Source organism: Neolamprologus brichardi, chromosome 18 (assembly GCF_056152115.1).
Source record: "Neolamprologus brichardi isolate AB-2024 chromosome 18, ASM5615211v1, whole genome shotgun sequence".
In the NCBI taxonomy this organism is placed as follows: Eukaryota; Metazoa; Chordata; class Actinopteri; order Cichliformes; family Cichlidae; genus Neolamprologus; species Neolamprologus brichardi.
Genome location: NC_142121.1, coordinates 18,542,712 through 18,566,115, shown reverse-complemented (window position 1 = coordinate 18,566,115; position 23,404 = coordinate 18,542,712). Strand labels below are relative to the sequence as shown.

Sequence of the window (23,404 nt, the reverse complement as noted above, 5' to 3'; positions counted from 1 at the left end):
TCTATTTGGAAAAGCATCCCTCTGCAGTCAGTCAGTCTCTTTGCAGTCATTTCACACCTTTATGTAATGTGTAATTTTCCACTAATAAAGCGGTATATGTGAAATTTGTGAAAATTCACGTTTACAGCAGAAGCGGATGAGAGCTAGTGAGATAATTGATAATATAAGACATCTTGACATTATGTTCCATTAGCAATGAAAATGACGACTTACAAAAACAGAAAACCAGATATTGCTGTGGAAAGTATTAAATGTGTTTGCTTGAGAGCAAGATCAACAGCCAGTCTAATCAATATTTCATATTAACAATCAATCAGTTGAGTATGTGTTATCCAAAGGTTCTTGTCTGCAGAGGACTATCATATACAGTTTATTCGCCCAGGCTCCACATGGGGTATTAGCATCATTTGATTTTCACATCTCTTATCTGGTTTACTTGCCAGCTGCAACATCCAAAAACAAAACTGTTAAGAGGCAAACTGAGCATTCAGCAGAACCAGAGCATCACATTCTCTCAGGATTTGATGGAGACTAAAGTAGAGCTACAATAAAGGCAATATTGCACTAACAAGGTTGCTGGACAGCAAAGTTTAAAGCTCTTTAACACTGCAGTTGGATATAGAGTTAATGTAGGTTTGTGGTGTTGGCTCTTTTCTCGAGTATTTACCCTGTTGTGTTCATTTTCTCACATAGAAGTCATTCGTTTTTCCTCGGGCAAGTCCAACTTGAAAACGGCAGCTTGGCTCGTCATCTTTTACCACACTGAAAGGATGAGGCTGTGAGGATTTTACACTTCAGCCAGGGGCAATAAAGGCAATGACTCACTCGTTCGCTTCTCTGTGTCTGTGCAGGCCAGCCTCATCCTGGTCAACTGCACCACCCATCCCCCCCCCCCCCCCCCCCCCCTCCCCCAAGTCTGAGTTAACAGCCTGTCCCCAGCAGGATGAGCTGGCTGTAAACCACACCAGGTCTGTTAATTAATTAATGTACCCTAACTGCAGGGCTGGTTCCCTCCATTCTAGTGGAGCAGTTTTCAGCTGGCTGCACTGGTGACTGCCGGTGCTTTTGGGTTCCTGCACTGGTGTGACATGGCAACAGATAGACATGACCGTGGATAGGAGGAAGACTTCATCACCATAGTCACTATTAATCACCCAGGGCCATTGTGGTCCTGTCCTGTAAACAGCGCAAGTGCAGGCAGAGAAAGAAGAGAGGAAGAGGGGGCAGGGTGGCTGCAGGGAGAAAGAGGGGAGAGAATGGTTGGGGATCAGCCTGTATGCCCGCCTCAGCTCCTACTGCGGGGCTGGGGAACAGTGCTGCTGTCTCAGTGTTTGTCCTCCGTGTTCTCCCAGATCCCGGATCCTGAGGTAAGAACCCGATACATCACCTTGTCCTCCACAGGTTCCTCTCAGAAAGAGCCTCGAGGTTTCTAAGTGACGAGTGCAGGTACATCGGCATTTTAAGGGGAAGCCTAAATGTGTATGATTAATGCTCCTTTGTATTGTCGCCGTAGTTGTGTCTTGCCTTATTGGATGAGGAGAGGGTGAACCTATGTTGAACCCTGATATATTATATGGGCTGACATGAACAGCCATGTCACACATGTTTAAATGGGTGCTCTTAGAGGGGAGCTAGGGTGACTAGTACTCGAAGGGTTTTCGTTCTTTTGATCAGGATAGAGGAAAAAGAGTTACATTCAGAGAATTTGACTAGACCTGGCTACAAAAATGATCTGAAGTCCATTTTCTTAGGTATGAAACAATAAATGATGACTGCATGACTAAACATTCTTATAACATCAAGTCAATCAGTAGTAGTCAACTACAGGAACATAAAAGTGAATGAATTTTGTGTTGAATACTAATAGTGTGATATTTAATGTGTTACACAAGGAAACAATATACCAGTGTTTATCTATGACTCATTTTTGCATCAACATCCTCTGAACTTCAGTTTGCAGCAAACAGGTTTAAGAGAAAGATGAGAGAAAGCACGAGAAACTTCTAGTAACAGTCTCCCTCTTGGTGTTTGTGTGATGCCTTTTAAGAGCTTGAGACAGAAGATGGTTAATAAATAATAATAATGTTTGTTGTTGCTGTAGAGAAGAGCAAAACTGTTTTCTAGTAAGCATGTGCTAAATGTAGAATTAAATATAAGGCTTTAGATTTCAGGAAATTGTTTGTCCATATTCTTTGTGCATAATATTGGTCCTGTACTTCATTACTTGAGTAATTGGCCTTTTGCTCTTATATGTTGAGTCATTTTTAACCAAGTGCACACTTTTCTATTTTTAGGTATTAATCCCTTGTTCTTATACTAATGTTCCTTGATTAGTCCCCAGAGGTTTTCCTTAGCGGAACAAACCAGAACTATTATTTGAGGGAGAATATTCAATCAAAGCTTTGAAGATTTAACATACCAACTAATCAGCCAAACATCCAACAAATAAAAATGTTTTATAGATTTGGGTATGTAATCATTAACATTGGGGTTACTTGAGGTCATTTTGTGCTTGTTGTTTCACTGAAAGAAAAAAAAGGCAAATAAATAATTAATAAAATAAGAAATGTCCTCAGGAAGAAAGTACTTAGCATTACACAGTCACTCTTAAAGAAAAACAGTTGTTTTATTAGATGTGCAAAATATCCTCAATAAGTGAGTTGCCTGAAGCCGTGTACACTGTCACATTTGGCGTGTTTGCTTGTTATCAGTTCTTTATAGACTGGAGTAAACAAACTGGTCCTTTTGCACTGGCGCTTTTAAAGAAAGCAGAGATATCCTGGGAAGTTGACGAGTGCTTGTTTTTAATTTCTAGTATGATAGTAACATCTCTCATCCGTTTTAGTATTTTAACTGACTTACCATTCCTATCAACTGTTTCTTTTTCATCTCATCCTATGCTGCTGCTTATCACATGTATGATATCACCACTTTAGTGTATTTTTGAAACTTTGTTTTTTTGTGGTTCACCTCATAATTGTGTTACACATAAAGGCAACAAATGCAATAATGTCCATTTTCTGATCTGTTCTCTGTTGGTTTATGGACTAAAGTGTAGAGTTTCCAAAACAGCCTTGTATCATCAAATCAAGTGATCGATACAGAGGAGACAGGGAGAAATCTACTCAGTAATTTTATCAGGGAACCGGCCCTCTGATGGCTGTGGTAGTACCGATCCAAGTCATTGAACTAGCAGGAAGACAAACACATACTACAGCCAGTTTCTACACTTTGTTGTTCCCTAATCCACAGCTCTGGAGAGAGCTTTGAAATCACAAAATAGTTGGTCTTGGACGGTAACAAGAAAATCTTTGTACAACATGCGAGACATCAAAGAACACTAAGAAAGTTTATGGAAAGCAGTCAACTTGTGCAACACATTCACTGCTGTCACTGTGGGTACTTGTTTGTAAGGGGGACCATGTAAGTTCACATCTGGCATGAAAACATACAGGGGGTTTGGGGGATTTCCTTAAAGAAATACTAAAGATCCTTTTTATGGAGGACTGAAAGTGTCATTAAAATATTAGAGTGCAGTCACACTAACAGAATGTACAATATGAAAACATACATTCGGAATAAAAATTGATCAAAACTTAAATATTTGACTAAATTACATATTACTTTTTAAAAATTATAGTATATGAGATTCAAAAAAGATTTTGAATATGAAGCCAACAATAAATACTTTGCATAAAAATACAATTTGATCATCTTAAAGTGTTACAAATAAATCTAAGAACATAATGAAAATGTATATTAAAATGCAGTTTTTAAAAGAGAGCTACAAAACATTCACAAATTGTTTTAGGAATGGAGCACATGGATCAACATGTATAGGAAAGACTAAATGAGAGGAATACAGGAACAGGAAGCAGGGGGTTCTGTTCAATTTCTCTTTTCAAACTACATTTTATTATTGTAATTAATTATTTACTCACTACATACTTATGGGTGGCTTTATGTTTAAATTTAATATATTTTTCATTTAATACATTTGGTTTATTAATATTATTAATTTATTAATTTATTATTATTATTATTAATACATCTAGTTTATTTAATTTAATACAATTTTTCATTTTAACAACATGTTTATGGATTAATATATTATTTGAAAATGATTTCAACAATTTCTGTTCCATTCACTAAGTTAACAAGGGAATTAGTTTTTATTTATAGCTATTTATTTTCTATTTATTTACTCATTTTCCAAATCCATATATTTATGTCTTTTTATTTATTTATTTTATTTTCTTAGCCTTTTTATTTGTACGATAATTGATTAAATAATTTTTGTGTCATAAGTCATTTTATGACACTACAGGTCCTCCATACATATCTGCCTTTTTATTTTTATACTTTCTCTCTTTGTTAGAAAATGCTCTGATAATTGTTTGCTTTGTCTCTTGGGATTTTCTTACAGTACATCTATATATCAAATGTACTGCATGCGTGTGGCTGTCAAAATGTGTTTCTGTGGCACAGTGAGTGTGATTTCACAGGTGTCATCAAACTGAAAGAGTTCAAAGATAAGACTCAGTACTGCCTACTAATGGAATAATGTTGTAATGACTACTGTGTACTCATGAGTTGGTGGTGACGGCATTTAGGGTTGATACGATCCCAGCACCAGATGGTGTCTAGTTAGTAATTATATGAGTTCATTATATGGGTTCATTTTGATATCAGCTATAAACCTTTAATGTTTTATTATCATGAAATTGTGTTAAGAAAATCTACAATCTGTGGACATGTAAACATTTGCCAAAGTATCCTTGCCAGGTAAATACAATATGAGCTACACTGTAGTTGTTGTTAATAACTGAAATGATGTTGAGGCGCTAACATTGCTCGGAATGAAATGTGAGGCTGTACAAGGACGTTGGCTGCACACTTGTAGTAAATTCAGTGAAAGGAGGCAGAAATTATTCCTTAATGCTTTGTCCAGCTGTATTCTGCAGAATCAATGCCCGTCTGACTTCAACCCTTATGTCTTATCTAAATGGTGATGCTTTGAGACAATATGACAGATTCAAAAACTTTTCATTTTACTTTGAGTCAGAAAAGATTGCAGAGTGACTGAAAACTCGAACACCAAGTACTTTACTGACATGCTGCATTGCCTAAAGAGTGAAGTATCACAGTGAAAACTAAAATTAGTTATCTGAAATTTGAGCTCTAAGATCGTGTTGCTCCTTGAGCTTTGCACTGTTGTTAATCCTTTTTTTTTTGTGAAGATTTATTTTTAGTTTGTGTGCAGATATATAAAAAACTGTTGATGCTCTCTCTCTCTCTCTCTCTCTTTTTTGCCCACAGCTTTTACCCACAGATCCCCCAAAGAAGCCCGACCCTGTCACTTCAGAGACCGTTGTTTTCTGGGGGCTGCGGTTATGGCAGGTCATTGGTATCTTTTCCATGTTTGTTCTGGCAGTTGGTTAGTATATCTCAGGAAATCACTTTGTTGTCACCTTCACAAATCATTCATAAAGAAAACAGCTATCTTGAGATGTAGCCGCAGAGTGCAAATGTCCTCAATTATGAGTTCACAGTGTGATAATCAAGCACAGTGGGATTAGTTGTAATACTGATATTATGTCAGCAAATGGAACAATTTTGCTAAGCAGCTGATAAGAATAACTGCAGGATGAGGGCAGAGATACTTTTGTTTGTTTGTTTGTTTGTTTTATTCTGGCAGATTTGTTTCAGAAAAAAAAAAGAAATGTCAGTTCTACAGTTCAAGTCTTCATTCTTATCTGCATTTTGGCCTGAATGGAGTCTTTGGCATGCTCACATTGGCAGTGGTAGCATAATGACATTTAGCAGGTTACACATTTGTTCCCTAATGCAGTCAGCCAGGGCTAATCATTAATTGCATATTAAAAAGGAATACTGTAGGGGAGACACCACATCATTTGCTTTTGAGATACTTCACCAATCATTTATTAGAAAACATTTAATAATTTTACCACATCCTAAAGAACTTGACTGATAAACAGTCCTAGTGCCACTGTGAAACATGTCACTATGCGAGGAAAAAAAAAATATATCCTGCTTTCATGCATGCTCTTGGTGCCATGACGGGTTATCATGATCACTGGCCTTAGACGTAAAAATGCCATGGGCCTACTTACCTACTCATGCAGAGAGTAAACACTCCATGTGCCCTTTCTGAGAACATGGATTTTGGTTGCACAGTAACACAAGGAAACTTACAACCACGCAGAATGTGTTATTTTGACCTCATAGTTTTCATTTTGTAATGTAAAAATCTGTTATTTTGTTATGTTCTATGTATTCTGTATATACAGTATATAATATTTTACAGCACGGTTTTGCATCTTAAGGATTCAGACATACTTTAATTGAAATAAAACTGCCGGAAGAAATGTCTGACTTAAAGCATTGACTTTCTTCTGGGGTTCTTCTGGGAAAAGTCACTGCTCAAATCAATCAAGTCCAACTACCAGATCATAAGTGATAGGCTGTTTGGGTGTGTTTGTCTTATCCTTAGATAGTTTCTAACATTGTGAATATTCGCCAAAAGGACTGTTCTCCTTGAAAGGCCCTGATAAGAAGCGACATATTGTTATTATTAGCAGCTTTTTTCTCCACTGGAGTTGTCTTTATCCCTCTTAACCCTATCTGGTAGTGCCACCCCAGGCTTCACCGCTATCACTCATCCCAGAGCTGCAGTCCTACTGTAAACTTGGGCTAGCAGCATCAGGTCCTTCAAGGCAGACAGGACTGTAGCACTGACAGAGCAGTTGCTGACAGTTTAGGGTTTGTCCACCTACCAAGTCTGCATTCAAACGCTGAATGTTATTTTTGATATAATTACAGTAAATAACTGTAATTTGGCATCTCAATCAAAAAACAATTCTGTGCTTTACTTTTTTTTGTGTTTGTTTTGAAAATTAATGGACAACAGCAGTAATTCTATTTTAGCATTAAAACTATTATTGGTATTAAGGCGTTTCCACATACTCATGGCTCTACTTACACCAACCAAAATATTTTTGGTAACTACCAATACTTTTGGTATTGGTATAAGGCATAAACCTTATACTGAGGGGTGATCTCATAAATCTGTTAAGCACTTTAATTCATTAAATTGTCTCCTCCTTAAACTTTTACATGTTACTATATTAAGTCTTTACATCATTATTATTACACATGCATTAAAATAAAAACTGTATTTAATGTGATGTTTACAACTTATGGTTATTAACAGCGATTCATCTGCTGATTATGTTTTTCTCAATTATTTGGTTTGAAATTATTTAAAAAATCTCAGGGCTCAAAGTGATGTCACCCCAGTGCATGGTTTTGTCCAACCAACAGCCCAAACCTCACAACATTACCCAATTAATGAAAAGCAGGTTTTAAAATTGTATATAAGACATGTCATCTGCAAAGGCATTGATGGCATACTCAAATATTTTTGCAATATTTGTGGAATTTCAGTGTCCAGTAACCGTCTCTAAAACATGATTGAGACAAACCAAGAAAACAAGAAGCTGGTAACTTGCAAAGTGGGGCTAACTTGTCAAAGCAGGTGATAGGGAACAAGTTATAGCGTAATGACACATTATTAGCTATTTGATAACCTAATCTACACTCGTTTCATGTGTCCGTGCATGTATCAGAGCCCACTTGCCCTTCATGCATGTGTCATCAAAGAGACTCATGGGGAAAAAGGTACAACAAGAGTGACTGTTCCTCCATGGTGTCTGCAGTCGCACATGCATACTTCCTGAAATGAATATAATCTCCGCCTGAGAGGCTCTACTTTTATATTTGGTTGTGGGCAAAAGACGCAGGGAAGAGGCGCAGATTAATTTGCATGTTCATCGATGTGCGTATACAAAATGAGCCAAAGGTGTTGAGTTACAGCTGAGCCTTTTTAAGACATGAAGGAATTATCCTCGTGTACATAAATAAATAAGTTAAAAAAAAATCCTAAGTATATACTTTGGATCTTTAAGAGTTTATTGAGTGCCTGGAGGGTGGCTGTTTTAAAGCTAGGACTATCGTTTCATGCATGAAATGTTATGGTTTTTAAAAATTGTTTTAGAAAATTAACTAGATAGTTGCTAATTAATTTTGTGCTCAATCAACCAAACATTTTATCTCTACTTCTATAGACAATGTAATCTGTAAAAGGGCTCTACATGCATGGCTGCTTCTGCTTCAGTAACAAACATAAAAGCATAGCAACATTTTAACAATACAATATACAAATGTGAACACAGCGGTTTACAACAATAGAAAGCCTTTCACAAACTTACCTTTACACTCGCACATGCAGAGACCCAGACGGGCAAATATGACTAAACCTAATCTAACATTCTAACTGGATTCTTCATAACCAGCATTTTGGTAAATAAAGATTAATTATGGATGTTTCATTCACCGCTCCCTGCTGAGCATGCCATGTTTGAGTGATGAAAGAGAGAGCAAGACTAGAAGTAGCATGCAAGATGTAGGATGCTATTAAACATATCCTGTGGCTTTGTACCTTCTCTCCAGCTAGAATTACAAAAGAAAAAGAAAATACACCAATCAATGTTAAAACTGTCACCAGTAAGTCCAATGGATGTGGGGAACTAACAAATGGTGTCTGCGGGGAAAATGAGGCACAATTAGAGGGACAAAATAAATAAATTTATCACCATTTTAACTTTAAAAAAACATGACCAAGCAACAACTGTCATGAAAAACAGAATGAAATCCTGCAACAGACTTTGAAGCTGATCAGTTCAACACATCAATCCAGAAGAAAATTCACATTCACCAGGGAGTAGGCAACAAACACCACAGCTCAGTCACTGTCAGGACAAGGCTCTCTGGCACTGGCTTTCTCCTCAGCTTAAGTACTACCACAGCTGATTGCTGAGTGGAAGGTGGGCTGTACCGAGACCAGGAAGAGCAACACAGCAAAACTACAGTTGGCCTGCTAAACATGTAACACAGTTACACTTCATTATGCAGCCATGTGGCTGTGGTGCAACTTCATCACACGTCAGCATCGGTTTCAGTCAGTTAGTCATTGAGGGATGTATTTAGAACAAGAAGCACTCACGGCCGTTTTTTAGACATTTTCTCCCTCTTGGTTTGCATCTTTGTGTAGAGAGATTCATACTGCAGCAGGATCATGAGTCCAAGTGAACCAGGATTAAGGAGCACTCATGGACTCCTCAGTAGCTCGACTTTACTCACCACTGAATATTTGAGGAAGCATTTGTATGCTGACAAAGCCAAACATGTCACGAAACATTCTTTGGAACTTTGTCCGGTAATGGTAGGATAGGGTAAGGTATTTTCTTGCACACACCTCCAGCTTGATTGCTTTCTGTCATCAAAGAATGGGAGGAGGACGACCAAAACACCAAACAAATACAAAGATATTCTGAAATCTATTTATTTTTTAAACATTCAGTCAGAATGTTAATATATATTGTATGTTGCTTATATTCATTTGTAATGTGAAATTTATAAAAATGTACCTTAGCTAGTATTCTCAGTCTTTTGGACCCCACTGTATATTGTGACTGCCACTGCCCCTTAAGTTCTTATTGATCGTGTAAGGTGTTATTAAAATGTCTTATTCAAATAACGTCACCCTGTCTTTATCCTTGTTCTTCTCTCCTGTAGTCATCACTCTGTGCTGTATATTCAAATGCCGAATTCCCAGAACAAAAAAGGAAATTGAAGCAAGGCATGCGCAAAGGCAGGCTGCCAAGAAATACGCCAACACATTAGAGACAGTGCCACCTCTTAATGAGCTGACTGAGATCCCAGGCTGTAAGTACCCCTCTCTCATATCTTTCAAATATTAATATGATAGCATTACATTGGTTTTAATAAGTGAGTTATAATTGAAAGCAGGAGCTTGAACTCTCATACCAGCTGCAGAAGTTCACAAGAACTGTCCTACTCCTTAAATACTTCAACTACCAGTTCCTTCAAATGAGAGAAATGATGGATAACTGCTTGAATTTTCCATGCATTCCTCTTGAACCATTAGTGAAGTGCACAGAGATAGAGAGAGAGACATCAGACTCCCTTAGACCAAAGCACATCACAAACAGGGATTTTGGGGGGTGGGGGTGGGGGGGTGTAACACTGGTGACTTCAGTTATGTATGGATGAGTTACAATATGAATTTGGGTCTCTATCTACAAGCACAGAAGTTTGTTAAATATAGTTTTTTCTCTCTCTAGTATTGCAGTTCTGCTTTGTGATTAAGATCAAGGACAGCTCTCTTTTTACATAACTTATTTTCTAGGATAGCTTTGATTTATTAAACTTTTGCTGTCTCTTTTTTTCACCTCACAAAATGTTTCACACTTGGTTAAAGTCTTCTTCTGATACTTTCATGTACTAAACTCTTCTCTTCTCTTCTCTTCTCTTCTCTTCTCTTCTCTTCTCTTCTCTTCTCTTCTCTTCTCTTCTCTTCCAGCTGCCCCTGATGCTTCTGCAGTACAGACACTCTCTGAGCAGGTTCAAACTCAGAGTGCTAACAACAGTCAGCCCTCAGTTGTTAGGATCAGTGAGGAGCATCCCAGCTCCCTCACTTTGCCAGAGACAGCATGATATTTTCCCCTCCTTTTCTTCGGCTCTTATCTTCCTTCAGACACTCCTCTAGGCTAAATCGCTTTAACAAAAAAAAAAACATAGCATGCACATTGGCAGCTGCTCTAAAAGTCCCCTCCTTGCATTTATCACACATGCATTGGCCTGTTCGATATTTAGTACATCTGGTTTTCCTTGAATGAAATTTAAGAGAAGCTCAACCAGAAAAGAGCATCTCTCATTCAGCTGCTTACCTCATCACTTTTGAACTAGTCAGAAAATAGAGTGCAATCTAACTTCTCCAAACTTTGCTTGATAGCGAGTTTTAATGGAGCTGAATAGTAGGTATTGTGCTGCTTCTGTGAATGTAACTACTCGGGCTCTATAGGGCAGCTTCGCTTTTGTAGTCCATACTGTATGTTCTTGTGTACTTATGTCCCAATATTTTTTTGCTTCATGTTGATGAAAATGTGGATTTCAAGACAAAACGGATTTGATCAGAAATTCTGAAGACAGGATATTGCTATTACAAAATCATTGTAAACTGTAATGAACGTACCACGCCTCGTATCTAATGTTTGTGCTCTGTGTTTGTCCCCGTCCCTCTCTGTATGTTTTCTTCTCCAAAGTGGTTTTAAATAAAGCAAATCAAGCACTCTCTCTTTTTCTAGTGTAAATGGACGATCTGCACGGCACTCCTGGGTTTAATTATTTGAACGATTAAGTGTTCTTATTCTTACAAATGTTCTTTGGTGCGTTGCCTCAAAGATGGTGCTTTCTTAGGTAAGAATAATGGCAAATAACCACAGACAGCCGTCACTTCCTGTTCCTCTAGGTGCTATATCATGTAACGGTACATTAACTATTTATTGTAAAAATCTGAAAAAAGAAAAAAACAACACAATCAGCAGTCACTGAGTTGCCAGGTGATCATTTATTAAAATAAGACCTGCATTTGAGCACATGATGACTCTGCTGTGGTCAAAGCATCCAGAGTTTTATACTCTCTAGTGTCAACCAGAGAGTTGGTCCAATATGCACTGGAGTAAATATTCTGTTATTGGCTATAAACTGAGTGACCATATGTCTTGAAGTGGGGCTGAAGGGAAACAAAAGAGTGAAAACATATATGCTTGTGCTAAAAAAAAAACCCACCATAGTACACTGTTTACAAAAGAGGAGCACTAATACACAAGCAAACATGCAAATTGCCGCCTCTCTCCGGGGATTATAACCAGCTGACACAACGCTGAGTTTTTAAGCAGTAAAATCTGACAAACCAAATGACCCTGTAAGTAAAGAAAATAAAACGAATCCTGTGTTGCTGAATGTAAGACAGCAAATATATTAATATGAAGCTCAGGATTAAAAGTTTTGCAAGTTTTTTCCTCTACAATGAGGTTTTGATTATGCAAAGCAACATCAAATTCATGAAATGCTCTCTCGAAGTAGGCTAATCGGTAAAAGTAGCACTGAATTATTAATTAAATGTTACAAATGAGGATCAAGAAGTGTCCACTCCTATTTTTGGATATGTGTGTGGATATCAGATCTGTTTACAAATCAGGAATAAAATAGGTTCATTGCATAAAAGTAAAAAAAACAAAAAGGCAGATATTGTGAGCATCTGTAAAATGAGCCGAGTTGGTTTTCGCGCCACTAAAATGTCGGGCATCCTGTGTCATTTGCATGCACCTACTAGCTTGAAGCATATTGGCCCCAAAAATGAAATCTGTGGAAAAAAAGTAGTGAGCATCTCTGGCTTCACAGCCTGTATCTGTTTCAACTACTGTTACAGAGAGAGAGATGGAAGCCTCAGAGCGTTAGCTTCAACTTATTATCTCTCTCTCCCCATCTCTCTCAGAAACACTCACAGAAGACAGTTGTGAAACAGTTCCTCCAATTTGTCATCTTCGCTTATCTACCATCATCTCTCATCCAGAGCTGCTGCTTCTGGAGCTCAAAGTGAATAGTTTCAAGTAGCTGGAAATGAAGACATCCCCGTGTGTCAGCCAGTAGTTGTCTTTTGTTTGTAAGGAATCAAATACATTTCTCGCACGTCTGCCCCCCTGCACCTCAGAACAGACAGTAAGGAAAACATAGTTTGATGCGCAAAGACTTCCAAAAACAACTTTAGTCTTATTACAAGCCCATCTCAGGGCAAGATAAAAAGTTATTGTTCTTAAACACTCACTGTTTATGTCTTTGTGGCCACTTTTAGCTGAATTTGTCAAAATGTTATTACACTTATTGAGATGGAACTCACTTTTTAATTTTCTAAATGTCACAACTCTAAAATTCACTAAGCCTTCATGTTTTATCAAAAATTGTGCCAGTTTTATCCACGCTGAACATCTGACATTTAATAGTGAGAGTCAGAGCCTTTCTTAACCTTAAACTAACCCACCGCAGTAAGTAAACAACAGGACACTGGCAAAATGGCACAAAGCCTACATGTCTGACATTGGAATTTAAATGACATATGAGTCTGATGGACGTGGGATCAAAATGTTGGAAATTGAAATGCTTGTTTCTGCTCGCCAGGTTCAATCATAACCCGTCTGATAGATCTAGAAGAAACCAAGAGAAAAGAGCTTTACAGTCGAGGATAATAGCAGAAGACAGCTTCAAAATATGGAAACACAAAGAAATCTATTCACAGACATTCTTATGGTTGCTTGATTATTTTAAGTCAGCTGGATTCACCCACTTCAGCTAAACGGGGGACTGAATGATCTTAGGTTTACTCCGAGTCCCTCTGGCAGCTTTTGACATTTGGTGTGTGTTTGTCATTTGGTTTCTTGGCCTTTGATTATATAGCCAGTGTTTTTTGCAGCTTTTGGAAAAATCATACAAAGAAGAAAAAATAGAAGAAACCATATTTCACTCCAGCTCGTCGTCTGTATGTCCTTTGAGGAATTTTCACAGTTGTTCCTAATGAGTGTTACATTGTTGGGTGCCCATCAATCCTTGTTAGTGGAGTTTATATTCACTTAGTGTTGATAATGTGTGATAACCTTGGATATATCCTTGTTTAGTGTCTGTCTGAGATTAAGATGAGGAGACTTATACCAGCAACAGATCTGGCAAAAATCAAGCAAAGACGAGGGCTCATATATAGGGCTAGCAAGCCAGGCAGGGTGATATTTAAGATGAGACAAGATAAAAATACATTTTATTTTACTCAAATGTATCGTTCTCGAATACTAAACAGCTTTTTATGCGATATGCATCTTCAGTAGCTGTGTTGGCCTCAGCCTCAAGATCTCGCCTCCTGAATAACAATGAGCAAAAACCTGATTGTTAACTTTGGCTCTCCTGTTCTCACCTGTTAAGCACTTCAAACAATCCCATTAAAAGAACAAACAGACAATGGTTATTAGAAAAGGTGGAAACAGATGCGCCTTCATTATATTCAACCTACTTAGGCCAACACTCCGCTGGATTAAATTTTCCCACCCAATTAAAATTAGAGGCAGAGAGTGTCGACGATACCTGATGTCGCTGTGAAGCCTTTAACCCTTTTTCTTTCTTTTTTTTCCTGCAGCTGCAAAAGCAGAAGCCACTGAGGAGGTAAAAACAGTTTCTGGGAAGGTGGATGGTGAAAAAGGAGAGAAAAAGACCAAGGAGGGCAAGAAAGAGGGCAAGAGTGCCAAAGAGGGGAAAGGAGATGAAAAGGACGCATCTACAAAGAAGAAGGGTGAAAAAGGCGAGAAGGGAGCATCCAAGAAGGAAGATGGGGAGGGGAAAGGGAAGAAATCAGGAGAGAAGGGAGACAAAGGGGAAAAGGGAGCGAAAGGAGGGGCTAAAGGAGGGGGCAAGAAAGCTCAAAAGTAAACTCTGCTTTTCTGTAAATACCGGGAGAAAAAAATCTAATTTTTTCACTGGGCACATTTTGAAACTCTTTTTCTAAAGTGAAATTTGTATATTATATTGATAATAAAATATATGCTGATACATTGTTACATTATTGATGTTTGTGTCTTATTAGGATATGAAAAGACAGTAGAATTATAGATTTATTATCTTATTCACAATTCACTGATGAACAATAGAGATCAGAAAGCATCCTCCAATCTCATCTGAAGTTTACACTGGTATCTACAACATGCCTACATCACAAAGGAGTGAAGAGAAAATGACTGAATGATGTGTCACTGCCCGCATTACAGTATCTAAAGCATAAAGACTATAAAGTCAAGTCCACTGAGTACACTTCGGCACAAGATAAATAAATGACAATGGAATACACATTATACTTCCATGAGAGGTATTTGAAACAACGAAATACAACCTTAGCTCTACGATTATTGGCCCTATTGTACACTTGATTCCAAAACACAATCTTTTTACATAATACAATCAGAACAAAACACCATATTAAAGGGTATTAAAGTGGTCAAAGAGAATTTTCCAAGTGTTCTTGATTTACAAAAAAAAAAAAAACATTGCCCGACCTCTGAGTGAAAAACTGGATTATGCAACAGTAACACTATATACTCTTTGATGGTCTGCAAATTAGGCTAACTTTCACTTGTCACAAGCCTGGGAGAAATGCATTAAATTACCCATTATAAAGGATACAGATGGATGATAGATATTTAAATCTTCTGTGGCAGCAAGGTACGGTAACATGACTTTATAAAGGTTTCCCTCAGTCTGTCTTTTTCTATTTTCATCACTGCGGCATGCAGCCACCTGTAATTACTATTGTAGTCAATCCAGTCAAGCTTACGTCATAATTATAGCAGAATGAAAATAATCCTCTTGACTGTCAAAAGCAGCTAGGAGCTCTATGGCAAACGGGAATTTGTTCCACACTGAAATTGTAAGTTCAATCATTCTTGGTTTTGGTCTTTTATATATAATAGCAAAATATGAAGCATGTTAAAAACATTAAATACTTGCTAAAAGAGTAAAGAGTAATTTCATTCTGGTGCTATTGGATCCAGTTTGTACTGTAAGCAGTAACTTGAACAGATCAGGCTTTAAGTTAAAGAGGTGGCTAACTAAGTGTGAAATGACCCAAAGAGCCATGCAGGGGAGCTTACAGTTAAATAGTATTTACTTGAGAATATGTAGAAATTTGGCCAGCTGCTGCTTGAAAATTTTGTGACATTCAGAATCATTCTAATGTTAGATCTTGAAACATAGTTTCAATGTTAAGGATTTAACAACAAATGTAATATTAAAGGCGTTGGTCTGTTGTTACTCTGTGTCTGGGTGTTTTGAATCTTTCACTGCTATTTACATGAAACGAAAGATTTTTTTTAAAGACAAGAAAAAAATAAAATATTACTGCAAAATTAAGACAATCTGGTCACTGTAAACGTGATGGTGGAGGATAATACAAATAAAATCTTCAGTATAACCTCTTCTCTGGCAGCTTATCATGTCTTTTCTCTTTGGTATAATAGATCATGTGAGCTACCCTGCCAATCATGCAGGCTAAGTATAGTAAATTACAAAGATATTCAACTGTTCTGTTTTGGCCTATGTACATAACCAAATATTGCCAACATCCCATAAACCAATACATGAAAAAAAAACATCAAAACAGCTTTATAACATATAACATATCCATACATAGGAACACTTTAAGCTCACAATTAGAATGTATCTCTGATTTTTGTAAACATCGTGACTCGTATATACATCATAGAAGCAGCACAACACTGGACTGACTACCTGTAAAAAATACTGTGTAGTAGTAACTTCAGGTTTTTTTTCTCTATAGCATCACAAATATCACTCCTGGAATCCCACGGGGAATTTAAGACTCTTCGTTTCCTCCTTAAATTAATATTCCACTGGAATATTAATAAGACTGCTGCCTGCATCCTGTGCCTTCTAATAGGGCTTCATCTTTTGACAACTTTGAGAATATATCCAGTATATACAATTTTCCTTTGAGTTACATGACGTTACTCAAAGAAAAAGGTTGTCTGCAAAGACATTCTTACTTTGGTGTTTTTAGTTTGGCCGTGTGAGTATTAACATTTTATATGGACAAAAAACTAAAAACTAGTACATTCATTTTAACCATTCAAAATCTGTGGAGTTAGAGGGCTGAATACTGGGTGGGGGGAGGGGTGTGTGAACAGAAGAGAAACACAAAATAATCTTTTATGACACACATGGATCCTCTGGAGCAAAAAGCTGACTATGCTAAAACACCACTTGAACAGTATAAAAATAGGTGTGCAACAACAGAGGACTTCAATTACCTGAGTAACTTCCCTTTTACGCTGAAGTGGATTTAATCCAATGCAGAACAAATGAGATTCCACACCAGGAAACATGAACACGTCTCAACAAGTAGGATTAATAGTTTTAAAGCCACACTTTATTCAAAACTTCCTGATTAAATTGCCCACATTTGTGCCTCTGAGAGCGCTCAGTACCCACCTGGCTTTACTTTGGTGATTAAGGGTATTCTTGGCCATTGTAGTAACTACAAAACCCCAGTTTTTACTTATGCACAAAAAAATGACCACAAGACGATTGCTTCCAGAGGAAACATAAATGAAGGATAACAACAGTTATGGCAGTGAATAAGAAGTAAAGAACGGCAGTCCTCTTCTCAACATTTTACACATTCAGTGTGGCAGGCGGTTGGTGAAAGAGTTATTTGCTGCAACAACGACAGTCATCACCCATCAAATAAGCCCGCAAAAGCAATACAGCTTTTCTGCCTCGAGCCTCATCGCTTGGCAATGTTCCGGCTCAATTCACAGGAGAAAAAAACTGGCAGTGTCGATGCATGCAGCCATCCCCTTCGGACCATCCTGAGACTGTTTCGTGATGATTTTCTTTCCTCGATTTTCACCGACAAAGACAGCGTCCTGCAGGTCACATGACTGTCTCCCTCTCCTCCTCAACCACGGGCGAGGGTTTTTCGTCCTCACAAGGCCGCGTATGCGCAGAATGCTCTTCAGCTGGAATGTGGAGCTCCTGTCCCGATGACGGTATAGAGTTCTCTGACACGGAGCCATTTTTCACATACCCAGGGAGGTTCCTGTGCCCATTCACAGGCGCCGGTCCCAGCCTCGTGGTGAGGTGGAGGCCCAGCGGTCCTCTGGCAGTGACATTGGTAACACTGGTGTGTGATACCATAGGTCCATAGCTGTAAGTGTTACTGCCGCTTCGAGCTTTCCTTTTGAAGTCCAGGGCTAGAGTTCTCCTGCTCCAGGATTTTTTTATCTCAGCTTGCACCTTAGAAGAGAAAATACTTTTTTTTTTTGATGCATAAAAGCAGAAGAGTCAAAAATGTGTAAAAGGCAACATTTCTGAGTTCTTACCTCTCCATTGCAAAAGCAGTATATAATTGCCACTAGGAATCCCTGCAATATAGTAAACAGTGATTTTTACTCCCATTATCCGTGAGTGAAATATCTTTGCAATGCAAAGCTGTAAAATTTGGCATTTTGTTTGATATTTTCAGTCATCAGCTACTCCTGTTGTTCTTTTAATCTTGAATAGGATCTAACTATAACTCAAGAACTAAACAATAAGCAACAACTGGACCTTCACTAACTGTTTTTTGGTGATAAGGTTAACCCTTGGGACATTTCAAATCCTGAAAAATCAAGCCTATTAGATTTTTTGAGCATGTCATTATTTATGTCAGAATAAAAGGAGATTTTCATCACAGCATTTTTACCTGGAAGGAGTTAGAGAGCATCTCGTAATGCATTTGGATCAACCATGGAATCCCATGCACCTCTGTATATGGCATGGCAATGAATATGATGTAGTGGACGCCAAACAGAGGCATCAGCACCAGCGTGGACTTCAACAGTTTTCTGTAACAGAAACATTTCACAATCGTAACACAATACTTTATAAACATCTCATTTTGATAGATCAACAATAAAGATGAGTTGGTGGATTGAAGGTTAAAGTAATTTGTTAGCAAAAAAAAAAAAACACAAATCAAGCTTAATTTCCAGCTTTTTACATGCAAGGGTTTGATGATTTTTCTCTATTTAAAATCATTTGAAATTGAATGCTGAACAGTGCGGAACAGTTGGAATGCAATTTGAAGATGACCTTGTAGTCTGTGTTGAGAATTCCCCACGTTTTAATCTCCCTGTGTTTGTGTGGGTTTTCTCCCACATTTGTAAGACTTAGGCTATGTGGTGAAATTCGCTGCAGATAAAAGTATAAAAGTGTGTGGTTTAGGGTTAGGTGTGTTTGTACGTGCACTGTGATGGACTAGAAACCTGTCGAGTATGTTCCCAGGATTTATTTTACTTTGACAGTTGGGATAGACTGTCACCCCGAGAAGCATAAATGATTACAAAAACACATTATATGGACAAAGGGGCTGGGTCACCTCCACATTAGGCGTACAGGAGCTGCTCTCCCATGAAGTCCTGGGCGCACAATTTTTGTGCTGATTTTAATGCCAGAGGAGGTTCCGAGCTCTGCAGTTACCGAGTCAGCAGAGCTTTGGTGACTTTTACGCACTAAACCCCTCAGCGCTTAGCAACCCTGCTCTTCCACTTTGCAGTAATATCACTTGCAGTTAATCGCAAATATCTAGGAGGAAAGAAATGTCACAAACTGACTTGTTGCAATGGTGACATACTATTACAGTACCGACCCATTAATTCACAAATGCCTGTAAAGGCAGACTGCATGGCTAGATGTTTGATTTTACAAAGAGATGCGGCCCAAGATTTTTGTCCATATAGTGTGCATCTCATGATGTAGCTAAATGTTACCTTTGCTGGTTCCAGCATTAAATTTCAAATGAATCGTAAAATGAAAAGAAAATATATAAAAAAAGAAATAATAATTTTGCACTTCGCTAGTACACAGCACCTGTACTGTTGTCTGGTGTCACACCTTCTAGCATTTGTTTCTCGCAGTTTAGTTGCCAGGACTCGGACGATGTTCAGAAATAGCAGAAAGTTAATCTGAAGAGGAAATAGAAACATAATGTTAGAATTAGATGTAATTGGAATCACTGAAATGTGTCTTATCCACCAGCTGTGATGCCACAGGTGCAGCGAAACACTGTCATTTCGCACACAGTAGGGGGAAGTTGAAATCAGCACGTACTCACCACTACAGCAACCACGATGGGCATTTGATATATCCATTTAAAATTGCCTGCGCTTAGGTTCCAACACCTATGATAGACAAATAATAACAAGGCATCAATAAACAAGTGATATGAAAACCCTCTTTTTTTTTGGGGGGGGGGGGGGGGGGGGGGGGGTATTGTTTTCTGCCATCATGTCGGATATACAGAAAGGGCACAAATACAACATCAGGTCATGTTTTATGGCTTTCAAAGAACTTTAAAATTTGCAAGGCTTTGAAATACAAAATCTGCTCTTTTTATTTGGAATTAAAAGTTCACTTGACCCCAGATGTCATTTCAAAGATTTATAGACAATGCACAATGACAGCATTTGATTTAGGTTAAGTATGGTATTAACCATAGGCTGGTTTTACTGATAGATTTTAAGCCATATGGATATTATTATGTTTACTCAGTTTCCCAAATATATTGAAAAGGTACATGCTGTGGTTATCATCATGTATGGTCGGTTTTTTTTGCTAAATCCCCCCCCCAAAAAACAACCCAGACAGGAGGCAGAAATCTTCTGCTGCTCTCCCACTGACAGAGAAGAGAATTATGTGGTTTAGTTCCACTCTACAGCTGCTGGATACTAGCTTAGTCGCGAGCTCCCAGCTGCAGAAACGTCATGTTTTACTGTGGTACAGGACCAATGTGGAAGCTGCAGATAATGGTAGTTGGAGGTGGTTGAGGTCCCACCCGTCTGGTTTGGGAGTTTTGGCAGTTTTGACCCAGGTGAAGTTGCCCATTTGTAAATCGAATCTGAATACACTGATTTCTGGCCACTTTAAGCTTTATTGGACACACTAATACCAAATATGTGTGGTTAATTCATACACAACTGTACACACACACTTAATGGGAACGTAGTGAAACTAAATTGCTTCTATGGATCACTTACTCTGTGTCTGCAAACATGGCTCTCACAGTTGCCCAAATGGTTACAAACACAGCTGGTACACCTGCAAAATAAAATAAAAAATGTCAAACTTGGTATCATAAAAAATTTATCAAAAAGACAAAAAATAATTGGCTGATGTGAGAAGAATCCGGGTAGCACAGCATCCACATTGTATGCGCTGTGCTTATGACATTTATACGCACAGTGTGTACAATGCAGGAACTGTAAAGCCCATATTCAAAATCTTTTTCTTTTTTTTGAACCAGATGAGTCACTCTCCATTGTCCTTTCTTATTTATGAGAATTTCATCAGCAAATATGGAAGTACCTCAAAGTGTTCCAACTTATTTGCAAGCTAATTACACCATCAAAAATTAAATTCCTTTGATAAGAGCTGCGTTGCAGGTCATTGGATCTACTGAACATGCATGTACAATGTAAATTAAGCAAGCAAACTCACCCCATCCAATCACAGTAAATCCCCACAGGCACTTTCTATTGGAGAAGAAGGTCATAAAAATGAGACTGTGGAGGTAGAGACCCTCCACGAGAATCCAGTAGTAATTAGTTGCCAGGAAGTACATAAACAAGGTCACGACCACCTTACAGGTAATCTATAGAGAGAAGAAGAAAAAAAAGCAACAGATAAAAAAGATTAAAGTTTAAACACATACCTTATAACTCTAACATACACCTACGGTACTCTGATTTCAGCTACAGGTGATAAACTAGAAGGGCACTTTCAATAGGTTTTTATGATGACACTGACATGGATTGTGGGCCTCTACAGTTTTCTCATGCCAGCGCTGGTTTCCTATGTGCCACAGAACTGAAATTCAAATACTGCTTGGTTTAAAGACCACTGGCAGGTTTGGGTCCAAAATACATTTCATGCCTGCTGATACATTATGGACCATTCACACCTCTCAAGTTGTCTGGGTACGGTTTTACTCGCTATCCCCCAGGGTCAGGACTAAGCATGGAGAGGAAAGAATTTGGTTTTTATGCATCGCACAGCTGAGCAGAAAAACACTTTGCACATGTATTTCATGAGACAGGTGAATATGAGCGGGGGAAACTGATCTGACATTGCAAACAAAGTCCTGCACACTGTCTAAATTGCATTGAGAAAGTTAAGAAATGAATATATTTTTGCAATATTGTGCATCAGCGCTGAAATGAGCTCCCAAAAAATCCAGATAAAATGAAAAAAACTCAGCAGGACTGCTCTATGGCTCCATGGCTCATGGTTCAGATTATTCACCACAGGACAGCGGGCATGATTATTTTTCAGGCAGGATTCACTCCTGCTGCTTTTTGCCACACCGCTAATTGTTGAGCAACTTTAGAGGCACGAACGAGGTTAAAATCTTGTTAGTTGACCTCCAGCTAGTATAAACATGAATGATATATTGGCAATTTACAACTCTGATAGATGTCAAAAAAATGAAGACTCTCTCACCTGGCATTTCATTAGGTATACCTTTTCAACTGCTTATTATTGCAAATCGGTCAATCACATGACTGCAACTCAATGCATTTAGGCACAGAGATATAGTAAAGATGACCTGCTGAAGGTCAAACTGAGCATCAGAATGGGGAAGAAAGGTGATTTAAGCGACTTTGAATGTGGCATGGTTTTTGGTGGCACACAGGCTGGTCTGAGTAGTTCAGAAACTGTTGATCTACTGGCTTGTGGAGAACGGTCCGAAAAAGAAAAAAAATCCACTGAGCAGCAGTTCTCTGAGTAGAAATGCCTTGGTGATGCCTGAGGTAAGAGGAGAATGGCCAGACTACTTTGAAGTGATAGGAAGGCAACAGTAACTCAAATAAGGACTTGTTATAACCAAGGTATGCAGACGAGCATCTCTGAACGCACACCGTGTTAAGCCTTGAAGCAAACGGGCTACAGTACTCTAGCCCACATCGATCTCTAATCACATTTTCTTGTCTGTAATTACTGCAGATTGGTTAGCGCACAAAGTGCTCACAGATCCTTGTGATGAAGGATGGTTCTGAACAAAATAAAGACTTTTACTGGGAATCATGGGACCTCTTTCTTTTTATCTAAGTGCGGTCACAGCAGCTCGAGAGGAATCTTCGTAAATCTTCTGACTAGCTAAGTGAGAAATTTAGCCAGACAATGTGACAACTATTTACTCATAGCAGAACAGCTGAAATAAACAAGGTAACTTTATGAGATTTCCCCATCTTCAGGTGTTCCTTTTCTTTAGGACTGTTAGAGTAATTGGACATATTTTGACAGCTGGGTCATATGTTGTGAAAGCATGGGCAAATGTAATGTAGTTCAAATCTTGAATAACAGATAAAAGTTTCTCATTATCATTAGATGTAGCGCTACTGTCATTGCACCCACCCAATGGGAAAATACTGCTCTGAACTACATCTGTAACCGAGTTACAATGCCATTTTGTTACTGTGGAAACAACAGATTTTGCTCGTGGATCACTGTGTGAGTTTAGGCTCATTACTGTATATGTTGGTTTTTTAGCCAGACTCTTTTTCTGATAAAAATAACATGTCTTATTTTTTTTACGGGTGGGGGGAGTAGTTACAGAGATATGACTCCTTCCCAGACATAACCCAACATAGGGTGCTAACAATCCATTGTACGCATTTGAGCATTAATGGATTGCTGTTAAATTTTGTTGGTCCCCAGAGGGCGGGGATCAATTTCCTCCCACCACCAGCAAGTATACGTTTTCTCTTATTAAGAAAGCTTCAAGTCCCAAGCATCGTGGCCATCTGCCTTTCCCATTATAGGGTTGAGATTCTTGATTACAAAATTTAGCAATTATTAGATTATTAGA

At 38.2% G+C, this 23,404-nt stretch overlaps 2 protein-coding genes across 2 annotated transcripts in view; one reads left to right on the top strand and one right to left on the bottom strand.

Annotated features, from left to right (window-relative positions):
- The first annotated feature begins 1,057 nt into the window (after positions 1–1,057).
- Positions 1,058–14,415, top strand: tmie (transmembrane inner ear). Its single transcript, XM_006792095.3, has 4 exons — positions 1,058–1,367; positions 5,320–5,437; positions 9,658–9,807; positions 14,126–14,415. Exons 1-4 carry the CDS (start codon positions 1,257–1,259, stop codon positions 14,413–14,415), a joined length of 669 nt encoding a protein of 222 aa, XP_006792158.2. The 5' UTR covers positions 1,058–1,256.
- Positions 14,416–15,528: 1,113 nt separating this feature from the next.
- The window catches only part of pth1r (parathyroid hormone 1 receptor), a 44,887-nt gene continuing 37,011 nt past the window's right edge, over positions 15,529–23,404 (bottom strand). The window contains exons 7-13 of the mRNA XM_006792392.3: positions 21,034–21,187; positions 20,574–20,634; positions 19,652–19,718; positions 19,408–19,502; positions 18,242–18,383; positions 17,880–17,921; positions 15,529–17,793 (exon numbers count right to left, since the gene is read on the bottom strand). Of these exons, the coding sequence (XP_006792455.1) occupies positions 17,431–17,793; positions 17,880–17,921; positions 18,242–18,383; positions 19,408–19,502; positions 19,652–19,718; positions 20,574–20,634; positions 21,034–21,187 (924 nt within the window). The 3' untranslated portion in view covers positions 15,529–17,430. The remainder of the gene's footprint in view (positions 17,794–17,879; positions 17,922–18,241; positions 18,384–19,407; positions 19,503–19,651; positions 19,719–20,573; positions 20,635–21,033; positions 21,188–23,404) is intronic.